A 17,408-nucleotide genomic window follows, 5' to 3' on the forward strand; every position below is an offset into this window, starting at 1 on the left:
CCCCCCCACTCGTGTGTCCCCCCACTCCGTCTACTCTCCCTTCCCCATCTGCCCCTCCCCCGTCTGCACCCCCTGCTGCTCCCCCTCCCGTCTGCCCCTCGCCCGTCTGTCCTTCCCCCCCCATCTGTCCCCTCCCCTGTCTCTCGCCCTCTCCCGTCTGTCCCCCCTCCCTCTCCCGCCCGGTCTCCCCCCCGCCGTGTGCCCCTCCCCTGTCTGCCCCCCCTTGTCCTCCCCCGTGGTCTCCTGCCCCCCCCCCCCCGCGTCTGTCCCCCCCCCACTCCGTCTACTCTCTCCTCCCCCTCCCGCCCGGTCTCCTCCCGCCGTCTGCCCCTCCCCCACCGTCTGCCCCTCCCCCGCCTGCTCCCCGCCCCCCCCGCGAGCTCGCGGCCGCCTGGTGTGCGCATGCGCGGGCCCTTGGAGCGCCGGAACTCGGGTTCGGGGCCGCGCAGCCGGCGGAGCGCGTTGGACGAGGCGCCGGACGTCGCGCGGTGGCGGCGGCGGCGGCGGCGGCGAAGCTGGAGCGGCGGTGGCGGCGGCGGCGGGAGGCCGGGGCTGAGGCCGGGGCCGGGGCTGCGAGGCCCGCGGGGCGGCAGGCGGCGGCGGCGGCCCGGGGCCCGAGCCCGGAGACGGGAGCGGCCGCCATGGCCGAGAGCATCGTGAGTGGGGCGGGAGCGGGGCGCCGGGATGAGGCAGCAGATTTACCGGCGCGGCCTGTGGGGCGGCGGCCCGCTCCCGCCTCCGCCCCCGCCCCCGGCCCCGGCCTCGGCCCCGCTCCCGGCCCGGCCGCGGCCCCTCCCGCCGCCCGGGCTCCTGCGGGCTCCTGCGGGCTCCTGCGGGCCGGGGGCGGGTCGGGGTCGGGCCGGGGCTCGAGTCCCCGCGGGCAGCGCTGTGTCCACGGCCGAGCGGGCGCGGGGCTGGGGGACCGGGGCTGGGGCACCGGGGCTGGGGACCGGCCGCGACCCCTGTGCGGCTCGGACGCTCGGACACTGACAGCTCCGTGTGCGCAGGGGGCACGTTCCGAGGGTTGACCTCGCTCCTCTCCCGGAGTTAGGGAGCGCCGTGCCCCCCCGCCCCCGCCCCCCCCAAGTGAAGTGAAGGAACTCAGCGAAAACGAGAAAACAAAACGCCGGACCAGAACAGTCCTGCGTTTACTTGTGGCAAGTTCCCTTTCACAAGGGAATGTGGCTGGGAAAGCCTCCGCACGGCCGTCGGACGGAATCTGGGCTGACGTCGAGGAGCTCCTGGGATTTGGGGGGAGCACGGCAGGTGGCAAGTCACTCCCGCTTCGGGGCTCCCTCCTGGGGTCTCGAGCCCTCGGAATTTAAGGCCTTCCCGCTCCCTTCTCCCCTCCCCTCTTCCCCCCTCCCCCAGTCTCCAGGGGTCCTGGAGTCTCCTCCAAGTTCCCCAGCATTGACAGGACTAGAGGGAACAAATGGCCCAAGACAAACTTCAGAGAAAGTAGCTCCTTTTAGAATAAGATTTCCTTTTTTTTTTCTTTTTTAAAACATTTTATTTGTCTATTCATGAAAGGCAGAGAGAGGCAGAGACCCAGGCAGAGGGAGAAGCAGGCTCCATGCGGGGAACCCGACGTGGGACTCATCCAGGGACCCCGGGGTCACGCCCTGGGCCGAAGGCAGAGCCCAACCACTGAGCACCCCCCCCGCCCCCCCCCGGGGGGGAGGCCCTTTGCTGTAATACTTTTGATTCAAGTAGCCACAAACCAATGAGTTGTTTTAGAAAAGGCTGTTTTTCTGGTCCTAAGTATACAAGGCGAGGTGCTTACTGACAGCATTGGCTGTCCTCGAATTCTTCTGTAGGAGAGATTGTCTGCAGGTAACTGATTTTTATGGTGCCAAGAAGTATTCTGGGCTCATTTTCTTATAGGTAGCGAAACCCAAGTCACCAGGAGGCTGTGTGTCCGTGTTGCCAGGTCTTGGAGTGTTTTTTATACTGTAGCCCGTGTGTCAGACACCAGGCGAGAACTCACCTCAGTACAAACTATGTTTGTGGGTAGGTAAATCCTGGATTCAGTCGACAAACCAGGGCTGCTATGCCCTGTTGCAGATCCTCAAACAGGATGATTTCTTAAGCTTTAGAACCCTCCGGAAACCTGGGAAACCTGGACCTTTAACTCCTCAAGGAGTGGAGTGTCAGGCTCTTGTTCCCGAGTGAACAAGGGAACGGTCACAAAATCTCCCACAGAGAAGCCGAGCTCTCGTTAAACGTGCTGCAGTGTGGGACACAGATTTCAGAAATGGATTACTTGGCAAGTGCCCATGCTGTATGCAATGAAGACGTTTTTCTAGGTGTCGAATCCAGAGAGAAGGGTAAAAGAAGAATTTGTATTTGTATTCCTCACTGATGAGTGAGAAAGTTAAGGAGATGTAGTTAAGCAAAAAGAAGGGCAGCCCGGGTGGCTCAGCGGTTTAGCACCTGCCTTCAGCCCAGGGTGTGATCCTGGAGTCTTGGGATCAAGTCCTGCATCGGGCTCCCTGCATGGAGCCTGCTTCTCCCTCTACCTGTGTCTGTGCCTCTCTCTGTGCGTCTCTCATGATTAAATAAGTAAAATCTTAAAAAAAAAAAAAGGCAGAAAAGATACTTTATGCCTTAACAATTGGGATTTCTAAGGATTATTCAAAATAGAATCTTGAGAACAGTATCAGAGCAAAGCCTTTTCAGTCCAATGAAAGTTAGTAGAAAATGAGAAATTCAAACTAACTTAGGAAAATCTAGATTAATCTTGTTTGATAAAAGCAGACAGTGGATCAAGAGCTATTGTGTGTCAGTGAAATTTTTTTTTTAGATTCTGTTCTTTTAAGGTTTTATTTTTACATAATCTCTACATTCAACGTGGGGCTTGAACCCACAATTCTAAGACCAGGAGTTTCAGGTTCCACTGACTGAGCAAGCCAGGTGCCCCACCGAAAATCTTTTTTTAAAAACAATAGCTTGTGACATTTTTCACTCATAGAGGTTTTTGTTTTTTTTTTAAGTGTTGTTTTTGGTATAGTGTACAGTGCAGTAATTGCTGAGAAGCCACCACAAGTACTTGGTGGTGTGTTGCTGCCTTTCTTTCTTCCCACCCCTCAGGTGTTGGAGCCTCGTCCATCTGTTTGCAGGGCGTTGCAGGGCGATCCTTTTCTTGCTCCCTGACAGTAGGAACTTGCCTAGTGGGCCAGGCACAGGAACTCACCTTCCCAAGGACTTTGACCTGCATGAAAATCCAGTTGGAATGGGAGGCTCTCTTCATGCAGTGTTCCAGGCCTGCCGATTGCTACAGGCTTGCCATAAAAATATGTAGGGACACCTGGGTGACTCAGTGGTTGAGTGTCTGCCTTCGGCTTAGGTCGTGATCCTGGGGTCCTGGGATCGAGTCCCCACATTGGGCTCCCTGCATGGAGCCTGCTTCTCCCTCTGTGTCTCTGCCTCTCTCTGTGTCTCAGGAATAAATAAATAAAATCTTAAAAAAAAAGTTTATAAAACCCTGCTACATTTATCACGATGTTAAACACCTTTATTTCTTTTCTTTTAGTTTTTCTATTGAAAACAACAGATGAGAAGATATCCTGTGATTCTTTTAGATCATTCTAATTTTTGCATATAGATTCTAGAACAAAGTGAGATCTTTTTTATTTTTAATTGTTGTGTTTAAAATTTTTATTTATTTATTTATCTTTAAAGTAATTTCTATACCCAGTATGGAACTTGAACTCACAGCCCTGAGATCCAGAGGTGGATGGTTCACTGACTGAGCCAGGCGCCCCAAAGTGAGATCTTTTGTAAAGAGCCCAGTCGTTCATGATTCATGAATAGTTTTTTTTTTTTAATTTTTTGCTGTTGTGTTGTTTTTGTAAATCTGAAGAGAAAATTTAAGTGTTTCACATATATTTCTTGTAGATATGGTTAAAATTTTTTCTTAGTGAAATGACCTGGAGTTGAGAGGCAGGGCGGTAGTCTCTTCACATATGTTGATGAATCTCATACCTCTGCTGTTGCTTGGGTGTTCCATGGGAAAGGGCGAGGCTTGGCTCTAAGTTTCGGTGACCCAGCTGCTGAAAGACCTCAGATGTTAGTAATAGGTCAGGAACTTACTAGTCTGTGCAGTAACCACCTTGTTTCATTTGTGACAGATAATTCGTGTCCAGTCCCCAGACGGGGTGAAGCGGATCACAGCCACAAAGAGAGAAACAGCTGCAGCATTTTTGAAAAAGGTAGCTGTGGCTTGGGTGTTTGCATTGTTACCCTCCGCTGTTACTCCCTTCCATCTCTCCCTTTCCTCTTCTCAGTCTCTGTTCCTGCCCACTCCCTTTTTCAGTCTCTTGCATTGTTCTCCTCTGTCATGACTGGATTGATCCAGGGTTGGATTGCGTCACAATTGACCCTGGCTTACAGCTGTGGTACCAAGGGTCTGAAGGCATGTGTTGAAGTAGTTCAGGAGGGTGAGAAATCGGAAAAATTAGAGTCAAAGACTTGAGTTGTAAAAAAAAAACAAAAAAAAAAAACAAAAAAAAACAAAGACTTGAGTTGTCCATCAAAGGAGAATTATTATTTTTTTTTTAATTTTTATTTATTTATGATAGTCACACAGAGAGAGAGAGAGAGAGAGAGAGGCAGAGACACAGTCAGAGGGAGAAGCAGGCTCCATGCACCGGGAGCCCGATGTGGGATTCTATCCCGGGTCTCCAGGATCGCGCCCTGGGCCAAAGGCAGGCGCCAAACCGCTGCGCCACCCAGGGATCCCAAAGGAGAATTGTTAAAAACAAATATAGAATAATTCCATTTTATTCTTATTTTTTTTTTTTTTTAAGATTTTATTTATTAGAGAGAGTGAGGCGCGGGGGGCGGGGGGGCAGCACGAGAGAGCAAAGCATGGAGGAGAGGCCGAAGCAGCCTTCCCACTGAGTAGGGATCCCAATGCAGGGTTTTATCCCAGGACCCCGGGATCACAGTCTGAGCCAAAGGCAGATGCTTAACTGACTGAGCCACCCAGGTGTCCCAATCCCACTTTACTTTTAGAAAATTAGAGCCACAGGGTGCACCTTAAGTGGCCTATTCTTGGTCAGCTCAGGTCATGATCGTGAGATTGAACCCTGAGTCAGGCTCTCTGCTTATCAGGGAGTCTGCTTCTCTCCTTTTCCCTCTTCTTATGCGTGTCCATTTCTCTCTCTGTAATAAATAAATCTTAAAGAAAGAAAGAGAACAAGAGCCACATATACAGATCTGGTGTGTGAGCACAGAATATAATATAAAAGAGCACAGCCAGACTTAAAAAGGGTAGTTTTTGGGATCCCTGGGTGGCGCAGCGATTTGGTGCCTGCCTTTGGCCCAGGGCGCGATCCTGAAGACCCGGGATCGAATCCCACGTCGGGCTCCCGGTGCATGGAGCCTGCTTCTCCCTCTGCCTGTGTCTCTGCCCCTCTCTCTCTCTCTCTCTCTCTGTGACTATCATAAATAAATAAAAATTAAAAAAAAAAATCTTAAAAAAGGTAGTTTTTTAAGAGAGGAGAAGGAGGAGAGCCTCACTAAGGAGAGTGGCTTTTGCTTTATACTTCATACAAGAAAGAGATCAGCAAATTATGGCTCATGGGATGACCTCCTATTCTTTTTTTCCCTTGACATACAGTTTGCATTTCCCTGACCACTTTTCTTTTCTTTTTTTTGAAGATTTTGTTTCCTTAGCTACACACGCAGGGCGGGCGAGGGGCAGAGGGAGAGGGAGTGAGAGTCTTCTTGAGATGAGTGCAGAGCCAATGCTGGGGCTCAGTCTCATGACTCTGAGATCATGACTTGAGCTGAAACCAAAGAGTTGGTTGCTTAACTGACTCAGTCACCCAGGTGCCCCTATTTTTGTAAATAAAGTTTTATTGGAACACACTCACTGGTTTCTTTGTTGTCTGGCTGTTTTTGAGCTCCTACAACAGAGTTGAGTAGTTGTGACAGAGACTGTATGGCTTGAAAAATTTTGTCAACTTTTACTTTTTACTTTTTTTTTTTTTACATCTTTTACATTTTACATTTTTTATGTTGACTGTTGCAAACGGGTGTTTTTGTAATAATAAGTGTTGTTTCTCATTTTCGTAAGCATTTAAAAGCTGTGGGGTTATAGATTGTTGGAGCCAGAGGGAATCCTAGGTGTCGTGGAGTCTAATCTTATTTTCACAATGGTGGAAACTGATGGCCTAGTGAGTAAAGAGATTTGCTGAGGATCACTAGGTTGTGATCCGTTAGTGAAGCCATAATACTCATTTGGGAAATTTGGTTCCTAAATGATAATTGCTGTCATAATTGCCATAGCACTGCTTGTGGGGTCATATTTATAAGAATAAAAGAAAAAAGAATTAGGTGCAATAGACACCAGAGAGGAGGGTCTCTGAATCTAAGAAATTTGTTATTTCTGGGATGCCTGTGTGGCTCAGTGGTTGAGCATCTGCCTTCAGCTCAGGGCATGATCCCAGAGTTCCAGGGTGGAGTCCTACATCAGGGAGCCTGCTTCTCCCTCTGCCTGTGTCACTGCCTCTCTCTCTCTCTGTGTCTCTCGAGTAAATAAATAAAATCTTACTTTTTTTTTTTTTTTTGTAATTTTCTATTCTTTGCCCTTTGAGTAGCAACTGACACCAGCTTGCTCCTAGAGATGGTGCTAGGTATGGTACATGTTGGAATTCACCAGAGATCATCCGAGGCAGAGATTAAGCATTAAGTGGCTATTGCCTAGACAATTGTGTGGATAAACACCAGGCCTAAGAGGTGCACGCAGTTCTTTTGTTTTCTCTGAGCCTTTGTGGAAATTTCTTTTCTCTTCGGTAGGAAAATTTCTTAAATTTGTAGTAACCATGTAGGAATATGATTTTGTTTTATTTATTTATTTATTTATTTTTATTTTTTATTATTATTATTTTTTGATTTTTATTTATTTATGATAGTCACAGAGAGAGAGAGAGGCAGAGACACAGGCAGAGGGAGAAGCAGGCTCCATGCACCGGGAGACCAACGTGGGATTCGATCTCGGGTCTACAGGATCACGCCCTGGGCCAAAGGCAGGCGCTAAACCGCTGCGCCACCCAGGGATCCCATGTTTTTATTTATTTATTTATTTTTCAATTTATTTTATTTTAATTTTTTTTTTTATGATTTTGTTTTTAACTTAAGGCTTTTGTGCTTGATACCAAATGTAGAGTAGTCAAACAGGTTAAATTCAGAAGGTTTCAGAGAAACCTAAGAACATAACATTATAATTCTCACTTTTATATGCTTCAGTAGTATTCCTGAAATGCTTGGATTTCCCACTGAATGGGTCCTGGTTGCCTTGTACAGGGAGACACGGAATGAGAGCCAGTCACTGGGACGGTTGCGGTTGGGGGGTGTAGTTTAGTTTTGACCTCTTGGTCCCTACAGCCATGACCAGCACAGTAATTACTGCTTAGGAGAGATTTTCTTTGGAATACTCAAAAACAAACATGGTTTACTACTCTGAAATGTTTCCCCTCAAATGAAAATTCTTCTGATTATAAGGATAATATGCCTTAGTTATAAAAAGCTTAAACAGTTCAGAAAAGTGTAAAGAAGCAAGTAAGAATCACTTGAAATTTTACTACTCCAAAGCAACTGTTAACATGGCATGTCTTTAGCACACGCACACTTACACACATGGACTTTTACCAGAATGAGATTGTGCTGTACTATTTAATGGTGTATTTCATCGAATCTATGACATTTTTGAGTTTAAGAAGAAACATTTATGTATCAAGAAAGAAAAAAATGCTTTCACATTTGCTCTCCTTTGTCATTTAGATTTTATACTTACATAAAGTGCTTTTTCTTATTTTTTTAAAGAATTTTTTTATTTATTCATGAGAGACGCAGAGGGAGAAGCAGGCTCCCCATAGGGACCTGATGCAGGACTCAATCCCAGGACCCCGGAATCATGCATAAAGTGTTTTTTTTAAAAAAAAAAGTATTTATTTGAGAGAGAGAGAGCGCGCGCGCGCATGAGCAGGGGGAGGTGCAGAGGTAGAAGCAGACTCCCCTTGAGCAGGGAGCCTGACACAGAGCTCTATCCCAGGGACCCTGAGATCATGACCTGAGCCGAAGGCAGATGCTTAACCCACTGAGGCACCCAGGTGCCCCACATAAAGTGTTTTTTCAGACTTACTTGGAAATATTTTAATCACGTGTTATGCATCCATAAGAAGGAAAACTTGAGTGAAATTAATTAGGTACATCTTACTACAGTGTCACATTCAGAGTCTGGCCCTTTTGAACATTTTTTGATTCAGTTGTCGATGTCCACGTCTCCCTGTAAAGGGTCATCATTTGTTTTTTTTTTTTGTTTTTTTAATAAAATAATTTTTATTGGTGTTCAATTTACCAACATACAGAAAGGGGTCATCATTTGTACTGTCAGGAGATCAGGGCCAGCTGTCAACACCTGTTCTGTAGGTGCTTTGGGCTAGATTTCTTTCTGTCTTATTAGGACTCGACAATCAAAAGTCCTGTCTTTTCCTTGATTGATCATTAAATGGCTTGTTTGACAGAAATGTTGAGGGATAACAGCTGTTCAACCATGCTACCTGGATGACGACAGGTTTACATGAGTCCAGGCAGTCACCTGTATGCCCTGCTGCCCCACAGGCAAGAATTACAACACATTGTTCCTAAGATGCATCCATTCCAAGGATGTTAAAAATTACATTATAGGATAATTTGTTACCTGTTTTTTTTTTTTTTCACTTGAAAATGGGTTAAGCAATGGTTTTATGTCAGTAAATGTATTTATATCTTAAGATTTGTGTTTAAAAATAACACTTAACAGGGGCACCTGGATGGTTCAGTCAGTTTAGTGTCTGCCTTCAGCTCAGGTTGTGATTTCTAGTTCCTGGGATTGAGCCCCCCTTACGGCTTCCTGCTCAGCAGGGAGTCTGCTTCTCCCTTTCTCTCCCTTTTCCCCTCCCCACTGCTTGTTTTCTCTCTCTCTTTCTCTCAAAAAAATAAAATCTTTTTTTTTTAATTTAAAAAAATATAAAATCTTAAAAAAAAGTCACATAACAGTGGGGCTTGGGTCTCATTAGGTTAAGCATCTGATTCTTGATTTTGGCTCAGGTCATGAGTCAGGCTCTGTGCTGGGTCTGGAGTCAGCTTTAGATTCTCTCCCTTTCCCTCAGCCGCCTCGCCCCACTGGATCACTTGCACTTTCCATGCTCTCTCTTTTTCAAAAAAATAAATAACACATACGAGGGGTGCCAGGCTAGGTGTCAGTAGTGTTTGTGACTCAATCTCAGGGTTGTGGGTACGAGCCCCATGTTAGGTATAGAAATTACTTAAAATCTTTAAGAAAAATGCGTAACATAAAATTTGTCATCTAACCCAATTTTTTTTTTTTTTAAGATTTATTTATTTATTCATGAAAGACACAGACTGAGAGAGAGAGAGGCAGAGACACAGGCAGAGGGAGAACCAGGCTACATGCAGGGAGCCTGATGTGGGACTTGATGCCAGATCCCAGGATCACAACGTGAGCCAAAGGCAGGCATCCAACTGCTGAGCCACCCAGGCATCCCATCTAACCCAATTTTTAAAGTAATCTCTATTCCCACTGTGGGGCTTGAACTCACAACCCTGAGATCGAGACTTGCATGTTCCTCCAACTGAGCTAGCCAGGTGCCCCCCGTCTAAATCATTTTTAAGTGTACAGTTCAGTCGTGTTAAGTACGTTCATATTATGCAGTCATAACTACCATCTATTTCCAGAACTTTTTCGTCTTGCAGATCTGAAACTGTATGCATTAAACAACAGCTCCCTTTTTTTCCTGGGCCCCAGTCCTTGGTAACTACCATCCTAATTTGTGTCTTTGTGAATGACCACTTCAGTATCTTATGAAGTGGATCCTACTCATCTTCAATAATTAGTAATTTGGCTGTGCATAAGTGGGTTTCCTGTTCCTCATAGACTTGTGTGCTGACCACTGTGAACATTGCTGGCTCCAGCTTGCTGTCCCTACATTTGATAGCCTTGACCCTGCTTTAACATGTGGCATTATGTCCTCTAAGGAATTCCTATTTGCAAGTATGAAGAGATGGGTGACATGGAGGATATCTCATAGAAATTTAGAGTTGCTGGTTCTTGGAAGACCATCTGATGCTGCTCATTCTGTGGCTTATTAGACCATAAGCCCTTCTCAGGCAGGTTCTTCGTCTGTCTTGCTCAGCAGTGCTCCTTCCTCAGCTCACTCTGTTGGGTTGCTGCTGTTGCTCCCCTGCTCAGGCTACTGAATGGCTCTATCCTGTCCCAGGTGACCTCAGCAGTCTGTGACCTTGTCTTTTTTCCTTATATGTGTATATATGTATGCATATATATATTTTAAAGGTTTTATGTATTCATTAGAGACACAGAGAGAGAGGCAGGCTCCATGCAGGGAGCCCGACGCAGACTCTACCCTGGGTCTCCAGGATCACGCCCTGGGCTGAAAGCGGCGCTAAACCACTAAGCCACCGGGGCTGCCCCTTTCTCCTTATATTTAATTTATATTTTGTTTTGTTTGTTTTACCACCAAGTAAAGTACATACTAAGAAATGCCTGAAAAATGCCAAATAACTGATGGTGAAGCAAACACTTAGGTCAGGGAGGGCACTGCCCGTGCTCCAGAGTATGTTAGCTTCCCCACTGTCTTACCCCCTCCTGATGTGATGAGGATGGCTCCCCCCTTTTTCTGTGTTGTGCCTCCTCAGCGTGCATTCCTAAACCCTAAATTGTAGTTTTGCCTGTTTTGAACATGAATGGAATAATGCTGTGTATTCTTTTTTGTTACCTTCAATTATAAGTATTAATTTCACTCCAGACTCTGTTTCTGGTCTTTTTTTTTTTTTTTTTTTCCCTTAAAACTGTGTTTATTCATGAGAGACACAGGCAGAGGGAGAAGCAAGCTCCATGCAGGGAGCCCGACATGGTACTCGATCCCAGGTCTCTAAGATCACGCCCTGGGCTGAAGGCAGTGCTAAGCCCTGAGCCACCCGGGCTGCCCATGTTTCTGATCTTATTACAACAGTTATGCATAAAGTTTACTTCAGGTATGAGTATAACATTTTTAAGATTTTAAAGATCTATTTAATTATTTGAGAGGGAGTGTGTGAGCGTGGGGCTGGGGGAGGCAGAAGGAGATGGAGAGAATCTTAAGTAGACTCTGGTAAGCATGAAGCTCGACTCAGGGCTCCATCTTCCAAGCCTCAGGTCATGACCTGAGCTGAAATGAAGAATTGGACGCTTAAGCAACTGTGCCACCTAGGTGCCCCCATTTTTAAGATTTTAATGATCTTACGAGACTGCTAATATTTTTTTTTTGAATGGTCAGTGTCCTTTAGATTTATGTATCTTTAAAGAACTCAAAAGTTCATAGAAGCAGTTATGTTCACAGGAGGAGCATAAAAAAGTAATACATGTATTTCTGTATCTCAAAAGTGGGATTCGACTGGAAGTACTTGTGCTTGCTATCATTTGAAAATGCATCTGGGGGCACCTGGATGGCTCTTGGTTTTGGCTCAGGTCATGATCTCAGGGTCGTGAGATGGAGCCCTGTGTTGGGCTCTGTGCTCAGCTTGGAGTCTGCTTGAGATTCTCTCTCTCCCTCTACCCCACCCCTCGTGTGCATACATGTGCATGTGCTCTCTTGGATAAAATTTTTTTTTTTTTTAAGGATTTTATTCATTTATTTGAGAAAGAGTAAGCAAGAAAGAGAGCACAAGCAGAGGGAGTGGCAGAGGCAGAAACAAAGCTCCCCATTGAGTAAGGAGCCTGATGTGAGATTCAATCCCAGGACCCTGAGATTATGACCTGAGCTAAAGGCAGACACCCAACTGAGCCGCCCAGGTGCCCCAATAAACAAATCTTAACAAACAAACAAACAGCTCTATCAGTCCTCATCGGAAGCATAAAACTCTGGTCATGTTGTCCCAGGAGACTTATACAAAGGGCTGGCCCGACAATAATCCCTGCCCCATTTTGGAAACTCCTTTTTATCCTGGGAATGTTGTGGTAGCTTTCATGAAGCTCACACTTCTGGTGATAGCTTTCTCATTTTTGGATATAGCTTGCAGGGCTTGGGGTACAGGAAAACACGATGTGTTTGCAGAATAGCTGAAATGCCACAGTTGGTTGGTTTCAGCTTCTATCTGAGCTATTTCAGAGAAAAAGACATTATTTTTAGTCTTTAATCTTAATTTTTTTTGCAGTTGGGAATACAAATTTTGTGGTCTTAATTTGCTGATGCTTTATTAATGCCTATTTTAGTTTGGGGAAAAAAACCCCGTATCAAATACTGTAAGTTCATCTGCTATAAAATCTTATTTATTTCTATTTATTAAATTTTTTAAAAACACATATTTTAAAAAAATTTTAAGAAATCTCTACACTCATTGTGGGGCCTGGACCCATGACCCCAAGATCAGGAGTTAAAACACATTCCACCAACTGAGCCAGCCAAGTGCCTCAAATGTGTGTTTTAAGGACCATTTTTTATTGTCTCTTTGAGAATTTCAGAATGACAAGGTGGAGTTACTTGTAATCCGTTCATTTAAAATCAGTAGGAGGGACCCCTGGGTGGCTCAGTGGATGTGTGTCTGCCTTTGGCTCAGGGCATGATCCCAGAATGCTGGGATTGGTCATACCTTGGGCTCCCTGCATGGAGTCTGCTTCTCCTCCCTCTGCCTGTGTCTCTGCCTCTCTCTGTGTGTCTCTTGTGCATGGATACATAAAATCCTTTTTAATTTAAGACTGTATTTATTTATTCAGGAGAGACACAGCTTTTTTTTTTTAAAGCAACTCTTTTTTTTTTCTCATAGTGAATAAATTGTGGGTTTTATCAATAATTTCATATTATTATTATTATTTTTAATAATTCCATATTAAAGGAGAAATCAACCATAGCTGAAAAGCAACAGGTAGAAGTAGGCATAAATTGTATTTGGTTGACTCAGGGAAACATGCATCACCTCTTTCCAGTCTCATCCCTGACCTGTGTTGTCTGAGGATTCTCATGGCAGTTCCCCTTGCCCCCGCCTTTCATTTAATTTTTCTATTTACTTATTAATTACTTACTCAAGTGTAGTTGACTGCAGGTTTTTTTTTTTTTTTTTAAGATTTTATTTATTTATTCATGAGAGACACACACAGAGAGAGAGGCAGAGACACAGGCAGAGGGAGAAGCAAGCTCCATGCAGGGAGCCCAACGTGGTTCTCGATCCTGTGTCTCCAATCACGCCCTGGGCGGAAGGCCGCCCCTGAACTACCTGGGCTGCCCCAATGCGGTTCTCGTTTAAAAACCAATCACAGGACCTTTAATGTGATAGTTTCAGGTTGTGTAGTTCAGAGCTCTTGCTGTCCTGCTCTCTGCCTTATGTGTCCTTCCCGTGTTGTCTTTGGGTCTGATGTGATCTGGTGTCGCCTTCCTTGGCCTGCAGATTGAGCATCTCCTGGCATTTACTGAAGTGGAGGTTTGCTGGCGACACAGGCCTGGAAATGTTTTCAGTTTTGCCTTTGTATCCAAAGGGTATTTTTGCCCAATACAGAATTCTGAGTTGCCAGATTTTTATTCCCTCTCAGCACTTTGAAGGTGTCATTCCACTGTATTCTGGTCCCCATCAGTCTGTGGCTGTCAGCGCTTTGACCGTGAAGCATGCCCTGAGAGATTGGGTTTTTTATGTATCCTGCTGGGGGCTGCTGAACTTCCTGATTTGTTAGTCTGTGTTTGTCATCGCACTGGAGGTTTTCCACATTCGTTCTTCAAATACTTTTCAGTCCTAGCCTTATTTTTTTTCTTTAGGATCATTACATATTGTCCTAGGTGTTCTTTTTTTTTTTTTTTTTTTGCATGAATCAGGCAGCTTTTATTGACCAGCCAGCCAGGCGGGAGCTGAGAGCCTAGGAGGAAGAGACTCCGCCTGGGTCAGAGCAGGGGCGGCGCCAGCAGGGGCTGTGCTCAGGATGGCTCTGGGGAGCGGCGGGGGCCCGCGAAGGCAGTTGGCTCCGCAGACCATGGCTGAGCAGGAGGCACCCCGAAGGCTCTGGCCTGCTTCTCCGGGCTCCGCCGACGGGCGCCCCGCAGCGGCTCCAGTCCGGGCGCGGGCTCGGCGGCGCGCGGGCTCCGGGGCGCACGGGCCTGGAGCGCAGCGTGGGAGAGCCGGCGTCCAGTCTCCAGCAGCTCCGGAAGCCCAGAGGGAAGCAGGAGGGCGCCGCGGGGCCCGGGCGCCGCCGACCCGGCGTCCCCGGCTGACGGCCCGCGGAGGGACGCGCCCAGGCCCGGGGTGTAGGGACCCGGGAAGCCCCCGGGGGGGGCGGCGGGGCGCAGCGCTCGGCGCCACAGGTAGGGCGAGCGGCGCAGCCCCACGAGCAAGCCCGCGGCGCGGCCCACGGTGGGGTAGCGGGGACTCGCCACGTGCTTGTACCAGGCGCCCGCGGGCAGCGCCAGCAGCAGCAGCAGCAGCAGCAGCAACCCCGGCCCGAGCGCCCGCCGGCCCGCAGGGCCCCGCGGCCCCGTGCCCCGCGCCAGGGTGCTCGGCTGCCAGCCGCCCGCGGGGCAGGCGGGGACCAAGTCGCGGGGTGCGCTGCGGGACTGCTGTCCTAGGTGTTCTTAAGGTTCTCTTCATTTTTCTTTCAAATCTCTGTCTTCAGATTGCAGGTTCTCGTCCTTTATCTTTTTCTGGTAGATGACTTTGCATCTCCTCTCTGCTGATAAGCCTGTGTGGTGTTCTCTATTTCAGTTCTTGTTTTCTTTCTTTCTTCTTCTTTTTATTTTATTTTATTTTATTTATTTATTCTTGAGAGACACAGAGAGAGAGGCAGAGATACAGGCAGGGGGAGAAGCAGGCTCCATGCAGGGAGCCCGATGTGGGCTCCAGATTCCAGGGTCACGCCCTGAGCCAAAGGCAGACGCTCCACTGCTGAGCCACCCAGGTGCCCCTCAGTTATTGTTTTCTGTTGTAGAATTTCCCTTTGATTCTATTTTATTGTTTGTTTCTCTGCCGAGACTCCCTGTCTCTTCATGTGTTTGCCTCTGACCCCTGAATGTTGAGCAACCACTTGGACTCCTCTCCTGGCCCCAGGCTCACGTGCTAATAACTGCCTGCTGGTGCCTTCCCCTGGTGCGAGGCACCACCACCTACCCTCTTCTGTGCTTCCTATAGCTGTGGCCTTCCCCTTGCTTCTCAAGCCAGAAGTCTGAATACCACACTGATGTCCCTCTTTGCCCTGCTCCACTCTGCCCCTCATCCCAGCCATTAGCAAGGGCTGTTGATAATAGCCAGGCGTGCTCCTCCTTCCACCTCTGCTGTCCTGGTTGGCTGAGACCGTCTCCTCTAGGCTGGACAGCTGACTCCTGTCTCGTCTTCCCACCTTCAGCTGAGTGTGTGGATGAGAAGGAAGCCCCGTGGCTTGACCACTCTCTGCCGTCAGCTCCTGTGGCTTCCAGGGTTCCTGGGCTGGAATGCAGACTCCCCAACCCTTGTGGTCCTGCATGCCGGCCCCGTCTAGCTCGCCATTCTCCTCTCTCACAGTTTCCTGCCTGCCTGCTGGGCTCTGGCCTTATTGGCCTCTCTCTTCCCAACTCCTTCCTGCCTCTTGGCCTTTGTGCTTGCTCTCTTGACTGCATTATTCTTTCTCAGCTGGATGAGTAGCAGCCTTAGTCTCCTCCTCAGAAGCTTTCTCTGTCCTGTTCAGAGTGGCCTCTCCCATGCTTCTCTCTTTCTTTCTTGCTTACAGCTGACTTGTGCCTGTGGTTCTCATCTGGTAGCTTTCTCTCCCCTACCTGATGCTGAGGTCCTGGGTGGAGGAATCTTGACTGTTTTTATTGACTGTTGTGTTCTGAGCACCCAGAGTGGAGGTGGCACAGGGGACTGCTTACTGTTTGTGGAGTGAGCAAGTGAGCGTTCTGGGCACCTGGTGTAGTGCCTGGCGCGGGTACTCGTTGTTGGGACTGACTTGGTGGCACCATTCTTCACTTCTGTTTTTCTTTTCTTAGGTTTTGAAGTTGGAATTGGGTTTTCAGGGGACGCCTGGGTGGCTCAGCGTAATCCTGAGTGTAATCCTGGAGCTCCGGGATTGCGTCCTGCATTGGGCTCCCTGCATGGATCCTGCTTCTCCCTGTGCCTGTGTCTCTGCCTCTGTCTCTCTGTGTCTCATGAATAAATAAATAAAATCTTTTTAATTTTTTTATTTTATTTTATTTTTCTTAAAGATTTATTTATTGATTTATGATAGACATAGAGACAGAGAGGTGCAGAGACACAGGAGGAGGGAGAAGCAGGCTCCATGCCGGGAGCCCGACGTGGGACTCGATCCTGGGACTCCAGGATCACGCCCTGGGCCGAAGGCAGGCGCCAAACCGCTGAGCCACCCAGGGATCCCAATAAAATCTCTTTTAAAAAAGGAATTAGGTTTTTACAATTGATTTCAAAAGTAGTAATTAAACTTTCCAGATATAGCTATAGCCGTGTCTTTTGCTTGCCTCAAACTCTTAAATGTGTCCTATAGTCTTACCATTATTTTTTTAAAGATTTTATTTATTTATTCATGAGAGGCATACAGAGAGGCAGAGACACAGGTGGAGGGAGAAGCAGGCTCCGTGCAGGGAGCCTGATGAGAGACTCGATCCCGGGTCTCCAGGATCCTGAGCCAAAGGCTGGCGCCAAACCACTAGCCACCCAGGGATCCCTTAGTCTTATCATTTACACAGAGCTTTGCTCCTGTTTGGACACTTTGCTCATTTTACTTGACATCTATGTGGACAGTACACATTTTCTCACAGGAGAGCAAAATCACAAGAGAAATTTGGTTTTTGAGTAGTTGCTAAATTTAGTGAGTATTATTCTAATATGTGGCCAGAGTAGTGACACTCAAATATTTTTTTAAATCTCTGTTGTTTGGGTCTTGTCTTAGGTCGCAAAGGAGTTTGGCTTCCAAAATAATGGCTTCTCAGTTTACATCAATAGAAACAAGACTGGAGAGATAACAGCATCGTCCACCAAATCCCTCAGTCTGCTCAAAATCCAGTAAGTGCTATGGAGGGACGATAAGGGGAGGGGGAATGACCGTGGGGGTCTGCTGACTCCCCCCCCGCCCCCCCCGCCGCCCCCCCGCCGCTGATGCCACCGTGTTTCTTATGAGGTAGTCAGCAATCATAGTGTGCTGCTCCTCTTGTCTGAGCTGACCGACTTGCAGACTGTGACGTGTGTCACCGAGGAGAGAGTTACGGGTTCGGGGTGTGTGTGTAGCTGCACACTCAGCTCCCTCTGCATGGAGGGACCTTGAACGGGGCTCTGTGCTGTTCTGCCTTGGGACGGCTTGCTGGGTAGGAACGGCCATCTCCCACACTGTATTTCTTGGTGGTGTGACCCCCTTCAGCTCCTCTGACGTGGTCAGTCATGTC

General features: G+C 47.6%; 2 protein-coding genes across 4 annotated transcripts in view; one reads left to right on the forward strand and one right to left on the reverse strand.

The window, feature by feature from the left end:
* The first annotated feature begins 501 nt into the window (after nucleotides 1-501).
* The window catches only part of NPLOC4 (NPL4 homolog, ubiquitin recognition factor), a 65,823-nt gene continuing 48,916 nt past the window's right edge, over nucleotides 502-17,408 (forward strand). For 2 of the 3 annotated variants that reach the window (XM_049113844.1, XM_035720568.2), the window contains exons 1-3: nucleotides 502-656; nucleotides 4,131-4,211; nucleotides 16,919-17,031. In XM_049113844.1, the coding sequence (XP_048969801.1) occupies nucleotides 642-656; nucleotides 4,131-4,211; nucleotides 16,919-17,031 (209 nt within the window). In that variant the 5' untranslated portion in view covers nucleotides 502-641. The remainder of the gene's footprint in view (nucleotides 657-4,130; nucleotides 4,212-16,918; nucleotides 17,032-17,408) is intronic. The other variant, XM_025468296.3, reaches the window with a different exon arrangement.
* LOC125755824 (neuropeptide W-like) lies at nucleotides 13,855-15,499 on the reverse strand. The gene is made up of 2 exons (XM_049114713.1): nucleotides 15,484-15,499; nucleotides 13,855-14,605 (listed from the first exon to the last, which is right to left on the reverse strand). Exons 1-2 carry the CDS (start codon nucleotides 15,497-15,499, stop codon nucleotides 13,965-13,967), a joined length of 657 nt encoding a protein of 218 aa, XP_048970670.1. The 3' UTR covers nucleotides 13,855-13,964.

The sequence above is a fragment of the Canis lupus genome, chromosome 9, assembly GCF_003254725.2.
Source record: "Canis lupus dingo isolate Sandy chromosome 9, ASM325472v2, whole genome shotgun sequence".
Classification (NCBI taxonomy): Eukaryota; Metazoa; Chordata; class Mammalia; order Carnivora; family Canidae; genus Canis; species Canis lupus.